Source organism: Cololabis saira, chromosome 13, assembly GCF_033807715.1.
Source record: "Cololabis saira isolate AMF1-May2022 chromosome 13, fColSai1.1, whole genome shotgun sequence".
Lineage (NCBI taxonomy): Eukaryota > Metazoa > Chordata > Actinopteri > Beloniformes > Belonidae > Cololabis > Cololabis saira.
In genome coordinates, this window is record NC_084599.1 from 23,724,028 (window position 1) to 23,740,621 (window position 16,594).

Sequence of the window (16,594 nt, forward strand, 5' to 3'; positions counted from 1 at the left end):
AAAATATTATTTTATTTTTGTCAACACCGTTTTGAGGTTCTCAGACATTTTGTTAAAGGGAGATTTGCAGTCCATCTCACCAACAACTGTCTTTTCTGTTAGTGTTTCATGAGCAAAGTATCTGAAGAGATGTTAAAAGACTGAAATAGCTCTGCATTATCGTGACGAGACACGGTGGAAACAACACCGGAAAAAAAAGGGAGACAAGGTTAGAGGTCAGAGGTCAGGATTAAAGAGTCATGTTGAAATTGTGGAGGTAAAGTTCAGTCTTGGATGAAGACGTGAAATGAAATGGATGGTTGTTTCACAACCGGATTCCACTTGACGTGAGCTTGTGTCACTGGGAACTTTTCATGAATTACTTGTCTTCATGCAACACAGAATAAGTCAAAAACCTCCCCAGCTCCTTAATGTTGACATTACAACACCTGAATCCGATTGGTTCTTTGTGGCGGAGAATTTATTATTCAGTTCTCAGTAAATGCTCAAGGCAATATGATGTAACAAGCCAAGACAATTCTGTCATGTTGTGGCAATCTTGCCACTAGGTGACACTGTTTACCTCAAGCATGTAATATTTCAGTTAAAATCCTTGTAAATAGTGCCCAAACTCTCCACCACCATAAAACAAAATAACCCCAAAATAATCAGCAGACACAGTCTGGGTGTTGGATGTCACTGGAAAGAATCCCGCCAACCTGACCCTCTTTCAACATTCCCATCTTTAAATGAAAGGCAGGGGTGCACCCTGGACAGATTTCAATCAGATGTTCCTAAAAAAAAACATAATTAAGGGATTTTATTCAGTGTAAAAATAAAAGATTGAAAAAATGGATAGAGTGAACTGAATAAATTGTGTCTTTCATGTACTGTATTACTCATAGAAACTTTGACAGTTTGAAGTTCTAATGCCTTAATTTAAACCACTTTTAAAGTAAAAAATAACAGCAAAAACAACACAGAAACAGTTCAAGATGGCATGTCTTAACATTCATCTACCAGTGAGTGAAACAAATGTGATAATCACAGTCTCAATATTGAAATTAATTCCCCTCTAAGATTTTCATGCAACAATACAGTAAATAATTATTGATTTTACTGCGCTGCTACAACATGTACAGCATCCTACTGTAAAACACCTAACATGAGGGCCAAATGATAAAGTAGATATAACAGCAACCGGTGGGTTTAGTTCACTTGTTGATGCTCAGAACTTGATTGTTTTTTGGTTATCGACGACTGTTCTAACAGTAAATCTTCTCATTTAGTCAAATACATTCAGATTCAAACTCAATCATCTTGTTATTTGCAGTTAATGTACCAATCCACCAGCTGTCTGAAAGCATTGTAAATCAGAGGGTTGTAGGAGCAGATCAGCCCCCCGCCACGCCACAGCTGGGCCTTCTCCCTGTTCAGATCGCCCAAGCAGGTAATATGGTCCTCATCAAGTCGCGACACGCACCACTTTGAATGGTCATGAAGGGACCAGAACAGGACGGATGAGGAAAGCCGAACCCTTTTGATGTTCATGGTGTGTTTGGGCAGCGAGCAGTTGGACAGCAGCTCATGACCTTTTGTCTGCCAAGACTGCACCAGAAGGTCTGCATCCAGGACCTGAGCCGCCCAGCCTGTGTAAATATCTGGATGAAAGCCAGGTAGTAGGTCAGGAACTGTTATCTAAAGATCGACACAATACAATCAAAATCATATATTCAATAAGTGAGACATAATTTGGCTCTTATGCTCTTGTCAGTTGTCCCTACTATTTATCAAATTGCATTCATTCCAAAGAGAAAAAACACATGGAAAGCTTGTGTAATCACTTTCTTCTAGATTAAAAAATTCAAAATAAGCTATGAAGTGATTTACTGCATATTTAAGGAAAGAATGGTTGTGCTCACGCATTCCACTATGTATGAAAAGACAGTCTCTTTACCTGATTATGAGCACAAAAGCACAAAAACAGGAGAGCACCAGGAATACGTTTTTGCCCAAGATTTGTACAGTTCTTAATTTTCCTTAATGGTATTCTTCAGCTTTGTCCTCATTAAGTTACAGGGGTTCCCCAAGGCTGCAAATTTTGGCCTATTCTCTATTCTTTACATATTCTTTCTTTGGGGTCCATTTTTAAAAAGCACAATATGTCATTTCATTGTTTTGCAGATGATCTTCAGACTTATCTGCCAATAAAAGCAGTTAGTCATATTAACATTCAGGCCCTGCTAAACTGTTTTAGTTATGTGCTGTCATGGATACACGTTGATAGATCTTGATGGATATTGCTTTGTTTATCAGTGCAATTTGTACAGGACTTTAGTCAACTTTTGTTGTTTTAAATGCACCATAAATCAGCTTTGACTTAACTTGACTGAATGATCAATTTAAATAGCTACAAGGCAACATGTAATTAAACAACAGTCCACGAGAAGTTTCTCACCATCTACATAGAGCTCGGATTTGGCAAAACTGACAAACTTGTCTCCGCCCAGAGAGAAAAGCTGCTGTAGCCTCTTGTTGGAGCTCAGCGGCAGTTTGGAGCCTTCACACAACTTTGCCAGCTCTGGCAGGTCTGCCAAGAACGTGGCAGGTACGGAGCAGTTATAGATGCGTGGGAAAAGGTAGACCAGCTGGCTTGCTGCAAGAGAGCAGAGAGAATGCAGATGTTGAGGTAGATTGGGGCACCGTTACTTATACAGCCATGAAGAAATTATGAGATCATTCATAAAAAATATATTTACATATATGTTTTATCTTCAAAACAGGCTTGAAGTGAATCATGCAAATGCAAGAATATATAGTTTAAAATTTTTTAAAACTTTTTGACAAACTGATTCTCCTAATTTTGAGATAAACTAATTAATGTATATCTCAGTAATATTACCATCCAGTCAGCAAAAATAAGAGGTTGACTAAGTCCTTCTTCACATGAAATCTGATAACCATAAAAGGAAATAATTTTGTTGCAAAATAATCAGTTTGTTATAACATGAAAACAACCTTTGTTATCGTAAGATACAGACCTAATACACTTGAAGTCTTCAGATGAAAGCATTAAAGGCTGATTTGCAGCCTGACCTTTCTCAGCCTCTGAAGAATTATTTCTTTTTTAATTTACAGAGGCCAAACGTGACTTACTTGGATACTGAATCTGTCTAACCCTCTGTCATCTACCATTCAAATCGATGCCACGTTTCTTTCAAGTTTATTAAATCAGTCCTTTAGTAATTTTTCTGTTCAAAGTTTCAAAGTTTATTTAGACGGGAAAATGCATATTAATTAACACTACATTAAGCAGTGTAAATACACTGGGTTTAGCAGAAATTCTTGTTTCCACCCGCAGTCCCCACAAGCAACCAGACACACTCACACTCACACCTACGGGCAATTTAGAATGATCAATTTACCTAGCATGCATGTTTTTGCGACTGTGGGTGTAGGTGTAGAAAGGTTTCATGTATGGCAGATTCTGCATAGTTTCAGTGAGCCAACACAAAATGGCACTAAGGAAATAGTCTTCACCTATAGACTAATTTAATATAATCTGACTGATATAGTTTATCTATATAATAAAGTAAGAAAGCCTAAAACTTATATTAATTCTAATGAAAAATCTCACTGAAAAATCAGGATGATACGATTCCGCATCATACACTGAAGGATGATTTTTGACTGGATTTTTGTTATAGAGCTGCAAAACACAATCAGAGAAACATAATTGGAAGACTGCACGTTTAGGGCTTAAAATATTGACGCTGCTGATGAACATGCAGAAGACAAGGTCACTTAGTTAATCTTTTCCTGATTTCAGAGCAGATGGAGGTCATGTGGGGTTGCTTCACTAGGGTTCACTCACCGATACGCAGGAGCTGATCGTATTGGTAGGTCACGCACAGGGCCGTCTGGCCGTTCACTTTACCTGAGGATGGGTAGAGGTAGCCCCTCTCAGGGAAGGAGGGGAAACGGGGAATGCTGTGTGACAACCAGAAACCTTGAGAGCGGTCAAATAGCAGAACCCCTACAGGAAACACAATGGCATAACTTATACAGGAAATCACATAATATGACACACATGTATGCAAATCAGTACATAAACTGGCAAACATTTACAGGATGTGCAAGATATAGTTGGAGTGTCTGCCAGCTTAGAGTCAACAGCAGATATCAGGCTGATGCTCTTTGGCCATTTTCTCCCCCTGATACTAAATAATATTGACCTAGTCTTTATTGCATAGTCATAGTATTGGAACCCCAAGCCTAAGAGTCTCCCATTAACTACCAAAGACACAGAGAGGACTAGAATTTCATCTAACTTTTACTCATCTACATGGTAATTTAATACATTTTTACATCAAGTACTTAGAACACATTATATTTACAGTGCTATCTGGGAGCAATCTTGGGGGTCAGTAGAGTATGTCTTCCACGAGATCTAACATGAACTGTAATATGGAAATCTGCTTACATTTCCCTCACTGTTAGATTTGACTTTGCATGCATGCAAAAACACGGGATACAAGGCTACTGTTCAGTCACTACATACAACTGACAAAGAGACAGGTTGTACTATAATAGATGCTATATAAAATAAAATAAAAAAAATAAAATAACATTAAAAATAAATAAATAAATAAAATAATATTAAATGTATTTTAAATATATATATATATATATATATATATATATATATATATATATATATATATATATATATATATATATATTAAGATATTTTATATTTGAAAAATAAAATAAAATAGAATTGATTTTAATTTAATTGAACAAAAAACATTCTGTCTGAATAAAGGGATTTTCTCATACACTACAAACTGGCTATAAAAGTATTAAAGTTACATTTATAACGACCCGCACCTTTAGTGTGTCCATATCCTTCCATGTATTTCAGGACTGGTGGTCCATCATTGTAGACCGCGTAGACTGAGCTATTAGACTGGAAGAGAATTTCACGTGCAGCGTTTGAAGAAAAAAAACATTTTAGAGATGTAATTTGTTTCAAGCATTTTATATATTGTAAATAATGACACGGAAAAATCTTATAGCTTTCAAGCAAATGGTTTTATAAATGTAGCCGCTGGTAAGTGACATACGAGTATAAGTTGCTATAGGTTTACTATTATCATTTTTATTGTCTCTCATCTCACATCAGTCAAGTTTCTGACCATCTCATTACAAAAAGCTCCCACTCAGAGGAGCAGGGACGTAATCTCACCATGTAAGCTTTTCCCTTGTACAGCTGATTCAGGGTGTTCCCCATGGCTCCCTGACTGCTGTTAATCATGAATTTACTCATCTGCCAGCTCCCTGATGAGGCATCCAGGTACATGTACTCCACCCCGCTGCCAACCTCACCAATTCTGTACCTTGGCATTTTGTATATGATAAACCTGTAAAATGAGACAGACACATTATGTGGAGAAACTTAACACAAATCAAATATAAAATATGTCAACTTACCAGCACAATGAAAGCAACAAAATCTGAAAACAGCATTGGTAGATCTATTTCACTATTGTTATCAACTCACCAATCAACTGGTTCACCAGCTTCATTTCTACAGGAAATGTCAGCTACACACTCTCTACAACACCATGATACCACAGTGATCTGGAGGCACCAACCGAAGAAACCCAAGTGTGAGACCATCCTGAGCGGCGTATGCAGCTGAAATGAAAATGCCAGAGAACAAAAAAGGGAAATCTGAACTCTATTTAAAGTTGGGGTGTTCATGACTGAGTGACTTAGAGAGTGAACACAGCGCAGCTGCTTGGACGTGCAAAACAGGAAATCACAAGTTGTCACATGATTGGGAAATACTAACAGTTCCTTAATGTTACTACATCTCCGTTAGGCTACTTTTAGCTGATAAAAAATAACGAATGTCAAATAATCTTTGATAAGTCTTTTAGTCTCTTATATACTGTAGGTCACATATATATATATATATATATATATATATATATATATATATATATATATATATATATATATATATATATATATATATATATATATATATATATATATATATATATATATATATATATACATATATAATATTTCTAAAAGAATACGTCCTAATTCATGGATTTGTGAACAGGACTTATGTGTCTTTATTTTCCAAACGTTTGGGTTTACCAGATGAACATCCAGTAGATGTTAATCTGCCCTCTCTCATCCTGGAGCAGCTCTTCAGAACATCTATGGCAAAATGCCTTTATAAACACCTTATTGATACATAAAATTAATGACTTCAGTACCCATAAAGAAATAGCAGAATATCATGTATCCATCGATACCCAGGGATCTGCTGGAGCTAATCCCAGCTCCTGTACCAGGTGAAAGGCCTGGGTCAACCCTGGGCAGGTCGCCAGTCTAGCGCAGGGCCACGTACAGACCAACGGCGACACGCTCTCATACTCGTTCATACAGCTAATTTACAATCACCAATTAATTTGATATACATGTTTTTGGGGAGTGGGGGGAAGAAAATCTACACAATGCTTTAGAAACTAGGAAGAAATCCAGGATCAAATCTACACAACCATGGGGAACATACAAACTCAACACAGAAAGACTGGGATTCAAACCAAGAGTCTGCTAATAACAAAACCTGCTTTATAAAATCCTAATCACACGTAATTTATTAAAAGAGAGCTCATTTAGATAAAACTAGCCTGCATTTCTTAAACAGAAAACGTTGCAGTTTTCTGTTGCTTAATTGTTTTTCCTTAGTTGTGAAGCAGGATGGAGATAGACATGGTGTAGTTGGATAAATCTACTCTGAACTTGGTCTGTGATATCATGGTACCCTGAAAAGCTAAACAGCTCTCTGAATTAGATCTTCAGACCTCGGCGTCCTCAAAGTGACAAAGGCACATTACGTTAGAACTTTTGAGATACTTGTCAGCCCAGCTGCAGAATTAAAGATTCTAAAGTACAAAGTAATTCAAAGCCAAACTGAATAAACGTGACCCTTATGTCTTAGAGAAATGTAAGGAAACATGATACTGTTAAAGTATTTTAAGATATATCACATCTGTAGGCCACGCCAAATATTTAATATGTAACTTGAATGTTTAGAACCTCAACTACCCTTTCTGCTGTAACATGGAGTTCAGAGTCAAAAACACATCAAAGAGGAAAACGGGACTGAGAAATTGCTTATTTTTTTTTTTTTTTCCCTTTTGGTGTGCATGTTTCATGTAAAATCACGCGTTCTTAGATGAAGAGAACTCCCAATAGTCTGAGTCCAAAGCTAGTAACACCCTCCCTACAAAGTCCTCCTACAAGGGGTCGGGTGAGAGACTGAGGAGGTCCAACACACATCAAGTGACGGAGAGGAAAGCACCATGGCAACTGCTGCAAATCAGGTATCCAATTATTAAGATTTGAGGATTATTACATTGATAAACGCATGATGACTTTTTTGTGGACAATGCAAATCTACTTTAAATGACACTCTGTAGTTTACCTCAACTTTGGGGTCAGTGACCACATGGCTAAACCCTAACTTCACATTGTGAAATGCGGTCAAAGCCTAACATGTCTCTACCCATAAGTCTTCTTATCATCAGAAACCATTATGTTTTCTTTTTTTTATCAGTTTTACTTTATAATGTTACCTTAACACAATAATATGGATTAAATAAAGCAACTGAATTTGAGGCTCATGCAAAAATGTCTACCAAACGCAAATATTCATCTACAATATAATCAAACACACAAACCTTATTGAGGAAGAAAATCACAGTAAATATGCAATTTAGAATATCAGAATGTGGTTAAGCAAAGAGAAACACATAAAAGTGTGAAGTGATGTTTGCACCGTGTTTTTAACATGTTCCGTCTATACAGAAGGTGGAGTTTGTGAGAACAGGCTATGGCAAGAACTCAGTGAAGCTGCTGTTCGTCAGGAGACAAGGAGCCCACCACTACATCATCGAGTTGAAGGCCGATGTGGAGATCACACTCAACTCACGCAAGGACTATCTGACAGGTGACAACTCAGACATCATCCCCACCGACACCATCAAGAACACCGTCCACGCACTCGCCAAACTCAAAGGGGTGAGTCAAACTTCATGAAAAGAAACGGGACAAAAACAAAAGAGCAGCTTTTACCTTGAATGAAGTAAGCTGAAGCAAAATGTTAACTTTCTTTTTTTTTAGCACTTGCTTTCTTTGAATAATATCAGAAAATACTGGGCAGCAGGGCCCAATGAGAAGCTTTAAAGTTCCATGATTTAGGATTCTAAACTATTGCATCCTTTTGCTATGAAAAGCTAAACTACAGATAGTTATTTCCAAAATGACATAACATTTGACCAGTTGAATTTACAGTTTGACTATAGAATATTTTCCTGAGAATTGAATGTGCTTTGAGGCCACTGTTAAAAATATATATGGGGGAAAACTGGGAAGAACCTTGTAACTTTGTATATGTTTTCAGGTGAACTTTTTTCTTCTTTAAGAAGAGAAAAATAGGCATCTAAGGGTTTCTAAGGTTAATCTAGATGTAAACATTATAACCGAGTTATTAACAGCTTAGAAAGTTTTCATTGATTGATTCCAAGGAAAAACGTTCTTTGTCAACCAGCTTTATGGAGTCAGAAGGTAAAGTGAGATTCAAAAGGGACTAAAAATATATATTTGTAATCTGCTTCACTGGGAGGGGAAATCAGGTCCTGCAAGGGCTGCAGGTTCATTTCGCTCATTAGTCAACTATACTTGAAGTATTGTTACCCAAACCGCTACCGAGATGATTTTCCTAACAGCCCGTTACTCCTGTTTTTGAAATCTGCATAGGTAAAAACCATTGAGCAGTTTTCCCTGGACATCTGCCACCATTTCCTGACCTCTTTTAACCATGTACTGAGAGCCAAAGTTTACGTGGAGGAGGTTCCATGGAGAAGGTTGGAGAAGGTAAAACATACCATCCTGGGATGAGCGTGTGGGTTTTTGATTAAACAGTAAATCAAGTGCACACTGACTCAATTAATTATTAACTGCAAAAAAATCCAGGAATTCTACAGACTTTAATCTTTGCTAATTTATAACTTTATCATATTTTTCCCAGAATGGGGTTGAGCACCCTCATGCATTTATCTACAGCCCAGAAGCTCATCGTTTCTGTGATGTAGAACAAAACCTCAGTGGTGATTGCACACACACATACACACACACACACACGTACAAAGATAGGGTTTTTTTGTTTTGCATGCCCTTTTTTGGGGAGGAAAAACCCTCCTTCCAAAGACAAATTTGATATACACAAATGTTATGAAATAAGTATTTCCCCTACGCTTCTGTATTTATCTTGCAGCTGCCCAAAGTTTTCTCTAGTGAATCAGAGATGCACAGGTGTACAGCAGAAACTGTATAATTATGCCCAGTTTAACTCCAGGGGCCTATTGACTACATTATTTAAGTGTTAGTGGTTCAAATACTGTCAAAAAGAGGGATCTTTACAGATAGAGCTAGATATGAAGTGTCAGTATTGCCGAGGCACTGAGCCAGTCTGAAGTTTGCTTTCCCTGCAAACATTTCAATGTTTACTTGCTCCACGCTCATCGACTCTGTGACCCATACAGGCGCCCCGGTGCTTCACAGTGGGGTCAAGAATATGAAGGTGCTGAAAACGACCCAGTCTGGTTTTGAAGGTTTCTTGCGAGATCGCTTCACCACACTTCAAGAGACCAAGGACAGGTTTTTCTGCACATCTGTGTATACCAGGTGGCGCTACAACAAGACTCATGGTGTTGACTTTGATGCTGCATGGTAATTATGTCTTTTTGGATTTATGAGGAGATCACAACATTTCCTACATTTCTATGGATCAGACATATGCAGTGGACTTTATCTACCTGAGTACATGAAAGAAAGTACATAAAGCAAAGTAAACATTTCCTTTATTTATGCTGAAAGACTTTCTAAACTTTCTAAAGGTGAATTTGCCACCCTTTTAGGGCGTGTGTGAAGGACACAATTATCGAGAGGTTTGCTGGCACTTTTAATGGAGGAGAGTACTCACCATCTGTCCAGAAGACCCTCTATGAAACACAGGTTCTGGTTCTGGAGAGAATTCCCGAGGTACATCCAAATACAATTGTTTCACCAGTTTTACCATGTGAATGATTATTTGCTACATATATTTTAGCCATGTCTCTGAAATCTGTCAAAAACCCTCCTTCCAAAGACAAATTTGATATACACAAATGTTATGAAATAAGTATTTCCCCTATGTTCATATGTATACGGAAGCAAATATTTATTGTTCAGTAGTTGCTGTGAACAATTTAGTAATCACGAATTAGAAAATCTGGTATAGTATTAAAAAAAAGGAAAAAACTGTCAAAAAGAAGGGCAGAGAGTTTCTTGCATTTATTGTGATGATCGTCGTTTTTGATTGCAGGCAGTATAAACCCGATATATCTGATGTTTTTTTGCTCCCATTTTTTGCATTTCAGGCCCACAACACATAAAACACAAAAAGAGATTACTTTTTTAGTGGTAATGAGGTACAATGAAAATATCTCAAACAAGTGATGTCGACAGAGGCTCATAATCTTAATTTGGCACAAAAGCTGAAAAAAGGGTTGATCCCTAAGAAACGTGTTTGTCAATCAATGTGAGTAATCCATTGAAATGTTTATAGTCTTTTTAAGGAATATTGAAACAGTATTCCTTAAAGAAAATATTAGCATATTTCTCCATCTACAGTAGAGAATATCATTAAAGTATTCAGAGAAATCCGTGCACTAAAGAACACAAGCCTTTGATTTTAGGGCAACTTACTGAAGATCGCCTTCATGACGATATCTTTTCCAAGGATATCCATGTATTATTTCCAATTTAACAATGCAAAACCAGACTCTGCACACATTACAAAGACAAGGCTGCAGAAAAATAAAGAAACACCTGTTTGCAATCCTGAACTTTCTTTGATAAAATCACATCTTACACTTATTAACAGAATTTCTTTTCAATGTTGTTGAAGGAATGACAACACTTCACGTGGTTAAAGTTTTACCTTGTAAATGTTTTCCTTTGGAAAGTGTTGCAGCCCTGAAATGCAGGAATGGATGTATATTACAGGCTGTTCAAAACACAGCATCTCACCTGGTAAAAATCATATCACTCCTGTACTGGCCTGTTTGCTATGGCTACCTGTCCATTTCAGGATCCATTTTAAGATTTTATTGTTTGTTTTTAAGTGCCTCAAAAGCACAGCGCCACCATATCTGTGTGAACTCTTGAAAACCTCACACTTAAGTTACTACAGATCAGTTACTCCTGGAGGTTCCCAGATCCAGACTGAAAAACGGTGCAGCAGTTTGACCCCGGATATCAGAGCTGTTAATCAGTTTTTTTTCTTTAGCTTTTAGTGGTGACTGTGCATGTGTATTTTTATTCTTCAATTTTAATAATTACTTAGACTATTTCATTACATCAGGTTTAATTGTCCCTAGCTCTGTATCTTTATCGATATTTTGTTAATTTGTGCAGCACTTTGGTTAAATTCTGTTGTTTTAAATGTGCAAAACAAATTTAATTTGACTTAACTGAGATAAAGTTAAAGTTTTTTATTGTTTTTTTCCCCCTCTTTTGACTGTAAAACTAAATCCTGTTTCAGGTGGATGAAATTGAGATTGTAATGCCCAACCAGCATTACTTCACCATAGACATGACCAAAATGGGTATTGTCAACAAAGATGAGGCAAGTTCTATAATTACATTCAGTCTTACAAGTTTTGTTGTCATGAAATAATTCGGTGACCGATATACATTTCTCTTCGTTAGGTGCTTTTACCTCTGGATAACCCTGCTGGCAACATCACTGGGACAGTGCGCCGTAAGCAGTTGGCTCGACTTTAAAAGTGCCGTCACAGCTTGAAGACAGAGCTGCATTGATAGTATTGTTATACTATAAGAAAGTGTTTGTACAAATATAAAACTGGTGATTCATATAACTGAAGTCAACATGATGCCACATAGAAAATTAATAGAAGCTCAAACATCAGACTCAACATAAATGACTACTACTGACTGTGTGATATGATTGTGTATCATTTAAGATAAAATAAAATAGCTATAAATGACATCGTGTTCGGTGAGAAAAGAGCACCATTTATTGCAAATTCAGAAATCCAAATTTCAGTGTTATGTTGCACATAAACATTGGTCCTACACACGTCAGTACAGCTGTCTATGCGACAAAGCTGAAAGCACCACAAGTAGAGACATAATAAGAATATATACACATAAATATTTTCATTTTAAGAACGACAAGCTTAAATAATGCAGGTGAGGAGAGACAAAGAGGCTTATGGCTAGGTCCTGGGGTCTAGGAAAACAAAAATGCACCATTGATACATGCGCAGGATAATTTATGGACTCAGATGTGCAGGTTATGACATAAAAATTCTATTTTGGGGACAAAACTTGTTATATCAGAATATTTTTATGCATTTATCAAAGTGTTTAGGTATGACAGAACATACAGTTTTCAACTATATATCATCTTATATACAAATACTTTTCTTTTAAAATCATCAGGATTATTCACTTTGCACACACACACACACACACACACACAGACACACACACACACACACCACACAAACGTCTTTTCTGCAATCTTCATTCCACATTTCCTTTTTTTTTATTTTAAATAAAAACACAAAAAAATACTTATCTAAAGCAGCAGGAAAAAAGAATGGCTGAAAGGGTAAACAGCAGACTGGATGCCATGTGCAGACCATTTTTGGGGTCCAGGCTATAAAAAACACACAGCATTCAAATCCTGTAAAGGTGCCACTGCGGGCGGAGGAGTCTCTGTGAAGCTAACCTGGAGTCTTCTGGCATGATTGTCAGTGAGGTGGGTGTGGGACGCCCGGTGATGCTACGAGGCATTGATTTTCAGGTGCTGAGTTTGCAGCGGTTTCACATGGTACTCATAGATCTTCAGTGCAGGACCAAGCTTTATCGACAGCCCCGTTAGGACGTCATTACGCGTCATCAGGAGCAGGGACTTGCCGTCAATTTCCTGTATAACGGGGAGAAAATGTTTGTTTTGGGATCCTATACTATCACAACCATTTGACTGGTATTTTGAGCAGGAGGAAAAAACAATACTCCAACCTGATCCTGGAATGCTATGGCTTGTTCCTCAAATCCTGTTGCTTTGAAATAATTGACAACATCAGCAACTCCCCAGCTGGACGGGTCAGGTAGCTGTCCGTTCTCCACTGGACTGTGGGAAAAAGTTTAAGGAGTCATCTCACTGAGAACAGTTTAACTAACTATTTCCAAATTTTCACAATCAATTTAGGTGATACTTTTTAGTGTCGACTGAGCCATTTGCCTTTTCTTCCATGGCAGCTGTAGAAATAAATAAAAATAGGGATGCATTAATATTATCAGCACTTTTAATTAGGAACTTATTAAGTAAACTGCGAAAGACAAAAAGATGCTTTTATTTATATGATAAATTGATTAAAAAAAAATTCTATTGAATGGGGTTGCACAATAGTGCACGAATGGTCTATTATTTTGAAAAAGCTATGCAATAACACTCACAAATAACACTCAATAACACTCACAAAACTTGTAAGGAATGACGAATAACAAAATTATTATTATTAATAATAATAATAATAATAATAATAATAATACACATGTAGATGAAGTAAAATGTATAAAAGTAATTTTCATGATTGTTTCTTGGAGGATATCATCCAATATTTTTAAAGGAGGCTGAATGATACAATTTTATTCAAATATGTAAATATATATGAATATAAAATATTTTACATGCAAATCTGTTGAAGTATTTGGTGTCTGGTGTACATTATTTCCTCATCAAGTGCAGTCCTGGAGTTATTCAAGAAATAACCTGAATTTGCTATCTAAATGAAAGGTCAGTCTGCAATGCACGGATAATTAAGATGAATTATAGAACAGTTGAGTGAATGAACAAATGAATACATAAACACATTACGAATCCAAACATGATTTTCACGAGGCACAAAGAGGAAGGGGTTAAGCGGCTTTTAGGGGCCTGCAGATAACACTATTGGGTGAATGGGTAGATTTGTTTATATTTATGTTCAGAAATGGGCAGCTAATTATATGTGTGTGTGTGTGTGTATATATATATATATATATATATATATATATATATATATATATATGTATGTGTGTATGTGTGTGTGTGTGTGTGTGTGTGTGTGTGTGCGTAAGTAGATATATACAAAGATATAAAGTAGATGCAGTAAATAGAGACAGTATGGTGTAAATAAGTATATTTATATAAATATTTATATTGGCAAGTTTGTACAAATATATAGAAATATTCAACTATGTGTATGTATGTATAGGTATGTGTGTGAGTATAATTACAGTATATAATAATAATAATAATAATAATAATAATAATAATAATAATAATACTGTTATTTAGCAGTGTGAGTACTTATAAATACGGGTTAAATGATTAGTGGGGTAGGATTAAATAAGTTTACACTTCTTCCTCCTCCTTTTTGCACATGTAAATTAAGATATCAAGTGTTAAAGTATGAATTATTTGTTTTGTTGTTTTGTTTTCTTATCTTCTCTTGAATTGTTGTTTTTTACATGTACAAAATAAATCAAATCAAATCAAACGCTGCAGCAAAACTGCTGGTGACTATGACACTTTGCAAGATCGCATGTATTTTAAGTTTAAGAGCTGTGAAACTGCTAAAATAAGCCTCTTACCTTCTGTATTGTTGCAGTAATTTTTCATCAGATGTCTTCTTCAGGACAACTCAGTTTGTTGGCAGTTCAAACACCATCATTGTTTTTGTTTTAATAGTCTGGCGTTCACTGGATGTTTCCGCTGGAATAACAGTGGGATAGTGTAATTGTTAATACATTATTTATAGGTACTGATTAAAATAAAACCTGTCATCTGTCAGTCACACTCATGTAAATAAAGAGCTGCGGAGTGAAAATCACTACCTGAAACTCCACATTATGAAATACAACAATGTTATAAAGCCACCCTAATGCGTTTATTTAAGTGTAAAATAAAAATGTAAAAAAAATAATCCTAAATATAGTACAATAAAGAAAACAATAAAGATATGTATGGTCCGCTCTTCGTGTTTTATATAAACGCTAACGTTGAGCTAACATGGACAGTTAGCTTCGTCTGCTAATACAACATTTAACAGTTACCTTGTTTAAGGAGATTCCACCTTGACAGCAATTGCTGGACCGAGATATACAAGTATGACAACCGCAAAAAGTTTCTTTACCCCCAAGATATTTTTTTAACAGATGAGGGATTGTATTTATTTGATAAAATCAAATTATAATCAAGTAAAGCCAACTAGCTCATTCGCTTTTGCCTTCTTCGCCCACGACCGCAGGTGCTGCTGGGAAATGTAGTTTTAATAACGCAAGTTAGAGCCTATCCGTAGTTTTAACTACTAGTGTGCTACATTTCCATATGATTAATTCACACTGAATGCACATACGCATATATTTTCATAAAAACAATATATTATAATGACATATCCTTCTTTACATAAACTCTGCTACAGAAAAGAAAATCTGGAAAATCTGGATAATCTAACAAACTGACCTTTCATCTATTGAAAATGCCATGTCTTTTTAAATGTACCAAAAACAATAATCGGTTGTGTGCAGTAATATATAATACATTTTCTACATATATTATATATATATATATATATATATATATATATATATATATATATATATATATATACATAAAATGTCTTTCCTTCAATTGAATACCACACCAACTTTTTTACTGAGGTCAAAAGTGAATATCCTGTGAACAGATATGGTTAAATAATGATATATTTGATAAATTAACAACAAAGCACTGACACATTTCTGCTTCCTATCTCGTCACTGTTTTGTCTGCGTCTTTGAAATTCAAAGCTGGAGTGCTAAAACGGAACCTTTGAGAAGTCATCATTGCTTTTCTTCCTTCACATAATGTTTAAAATTTGGTCATGTTAAAAAAAAAAAAAAAGATTTTTGAAACTGCTTGTCTCATGCATCTTTGTCTTTATGAACACGTACATGGCTCCAGGTCTTAAGGACGCCGGAATGACAAACAATGATTGCACAATTGATTTATGAACTAAATTCTTTAAAGACACCAAGACCAGTAAAAGACAATAGATAAATTGAATGCACATAAGCATATATTTTCATAAAAACAATTTATTATAATGACATATCCTTCTTTACATAAACTCTGCTACAGAAAAGAAAATCCCCCTTCAAACACAATATGGGTGGGAAAAACGTGTCAGCTTTCTAAATGATGTGCAAAATTTCAACAAACTAAATACACTTTTCTGGTTATTGATCCCATACTGGCACATGTGAATAGCTACAAGGACTCATAAACCTGTTTCCATCAGTTAGCAGTGTAAAGTGTTTTAGGGAAGGCTTCAAACTTTTACATCAAATCCGACAAACATTACATACATTGGAGGAAGAAAACAGCATGAAGAGCTGTGGCTCTTTTACACATTTTTCTGGGAGGATTTAC

General features: G+C 35.9%; 3 protein-coding genes across 3 annotated transcripts; 1 reads left to right on the plus strand and 2 right to left on the minus strand.

Annotated features, from left to right (window-relative positions):
- Positions 1 to 163: 163 nt before the first annotated feature.
- LOC133457815 (deoxyribonuclease-2-beta-like) lies at positions 164 to 5,719 on the minus strand. Its single transcript, XM_061737160.1, has 6 exons — positions 5,543 to 5,719; positions 5,228 to 5,402; positions 4,870 to 4,948; positions 3,854 to 4,015; positions 2,438 to 2,635; positions 164 to 1,640 (listed from the first exon to the last, which is right to left on the minus strand). Exons 1-6 carry the CDS (start codon positions 5,659 to 5,661, stop codon positions 1,303 to 1,305), a joined length of 1,071 nt encoding a protein of 356 aa, XP_061593144.1. The 5' UTR covers positions 5,662 to 5,719; the 3' UTR covers positions 164 to 1,302.
- A 1,530-nt stretch (positions 5,720 to 7,249) lies between these two features.
- uox (urate oxidase) lies at positions 7,250 to 12,624 on the plus strand. The gene is made up of 8 exons (XM_061738383.1): positions 7,250 to 7,388; positions 7,873 to 8,085; positions 8,824 to 8,940; positions 9,095 to 9,173; positions 9,609 to 9,795; positions 9,984 to 10,107; positions 11,651 to 11,734; positions 11,818 to 12,624. The coding sequence occupies exons 1-8, from the start codon at positions 7,368 to 7,370 to the stop codon at positions 11,890 to 11,892; spliced, it is 900 nt and encodes a 299-aa protein (XP_061594367.1). The 5' UTR covers positions 7,250 to 7,367; the 3' UTR covers positions 11,893 to 12,624.
- A 14-nt stretch (positions 12,625 to 12,638) lies between these two features.
- Positions 12,639 to 15,567, minus strand: samd13 (sterile alpha motif domain containing 13). Its single transcript, XM_061738384.1, has 5 exons — positions 15,238 to 15,567; positions 14,776 to 14,896; positions 13,356 to 13,398; positions 13,159 to 13,270; positions 12,639 to 13,063 (listed from the first exon to the last, which is right to left on the minus strand). Exons 2-5 carry the CDS (start codon positions 14,801 to 14,803, stop codon positions 12,920 to 12,922), a joined length of 327 nt encoding a protein of 108 aa, XP_061594368.1. The 5' UTR covers positions 14,804 to 14,896; positions 15,238 to 15,567; the 3' UTR covers positions 12,639 to 12,919.
- Between the last annotated feature and the right edge of the window lie 1,027 nt (positions 15,568 to 16,594).

Bases quoted from the DNA above. Each gene is read 5' to 3' on its own strand.
- LOC133457815 (XM_061737160.1), bottom strand. From the start codon at position 5,661: ATGGTCTCACACTTGGGTTTCTTCGGTTGGTGCCTCCAGATCACTGTG. The intron at 5,403-5,542 runs GTGAGTTGATAA...CTCATTTTACAG, and splicing joins GCTGGTGAACCAGTTGATTG to GTTTATCATATACAAAATGC. The intron at 1,641-2,437 runs GTGAGAAACTTC...GCTTTCATCCAG, and splicing joins ATCCGAGCTCTATGTAGATG to ATATTTACACAGGCTGGGCG.
- uox (XM_061738383.1), top strand. From the start codon at position 7,368: ATGGCAACTGCTGCAAATCAG. The intron at 7,389-7,872 runs GTATCCAATTAT...CCGTCTATACAG, and splicing joins TGGCAACTGCTGCAAATCAG to AAGGTGGAGTTTGTGAGAAC. The intron at 9,796-9,983 runs GTAATTATGTCT...CCACCCTTTTAG, and splicing joins GTTGACTTTGATGCTGCATG to GGCGTGTGTGAAGGACACAA.
- samd13 (XM_061738384.1), bottom strand. From the start codon at position 14,803: ATGAAAAATTACTGCAACAATACAGAAG. The intron at 13,271-13,355 runs GTATCACCTAAA...TTTTTCCCACAG, and splicing joins GGCTCAGTCGACACTAAAAA to TCCAGTGGAGAACGGACAGC. The intron at 13,064-13,158 runs GTTGGAGTATTG...CCCGTTATACAG, and splicing joins CCATAGCATTCCAGGATCAG to GAAATTGACGGCAAGTCCCT.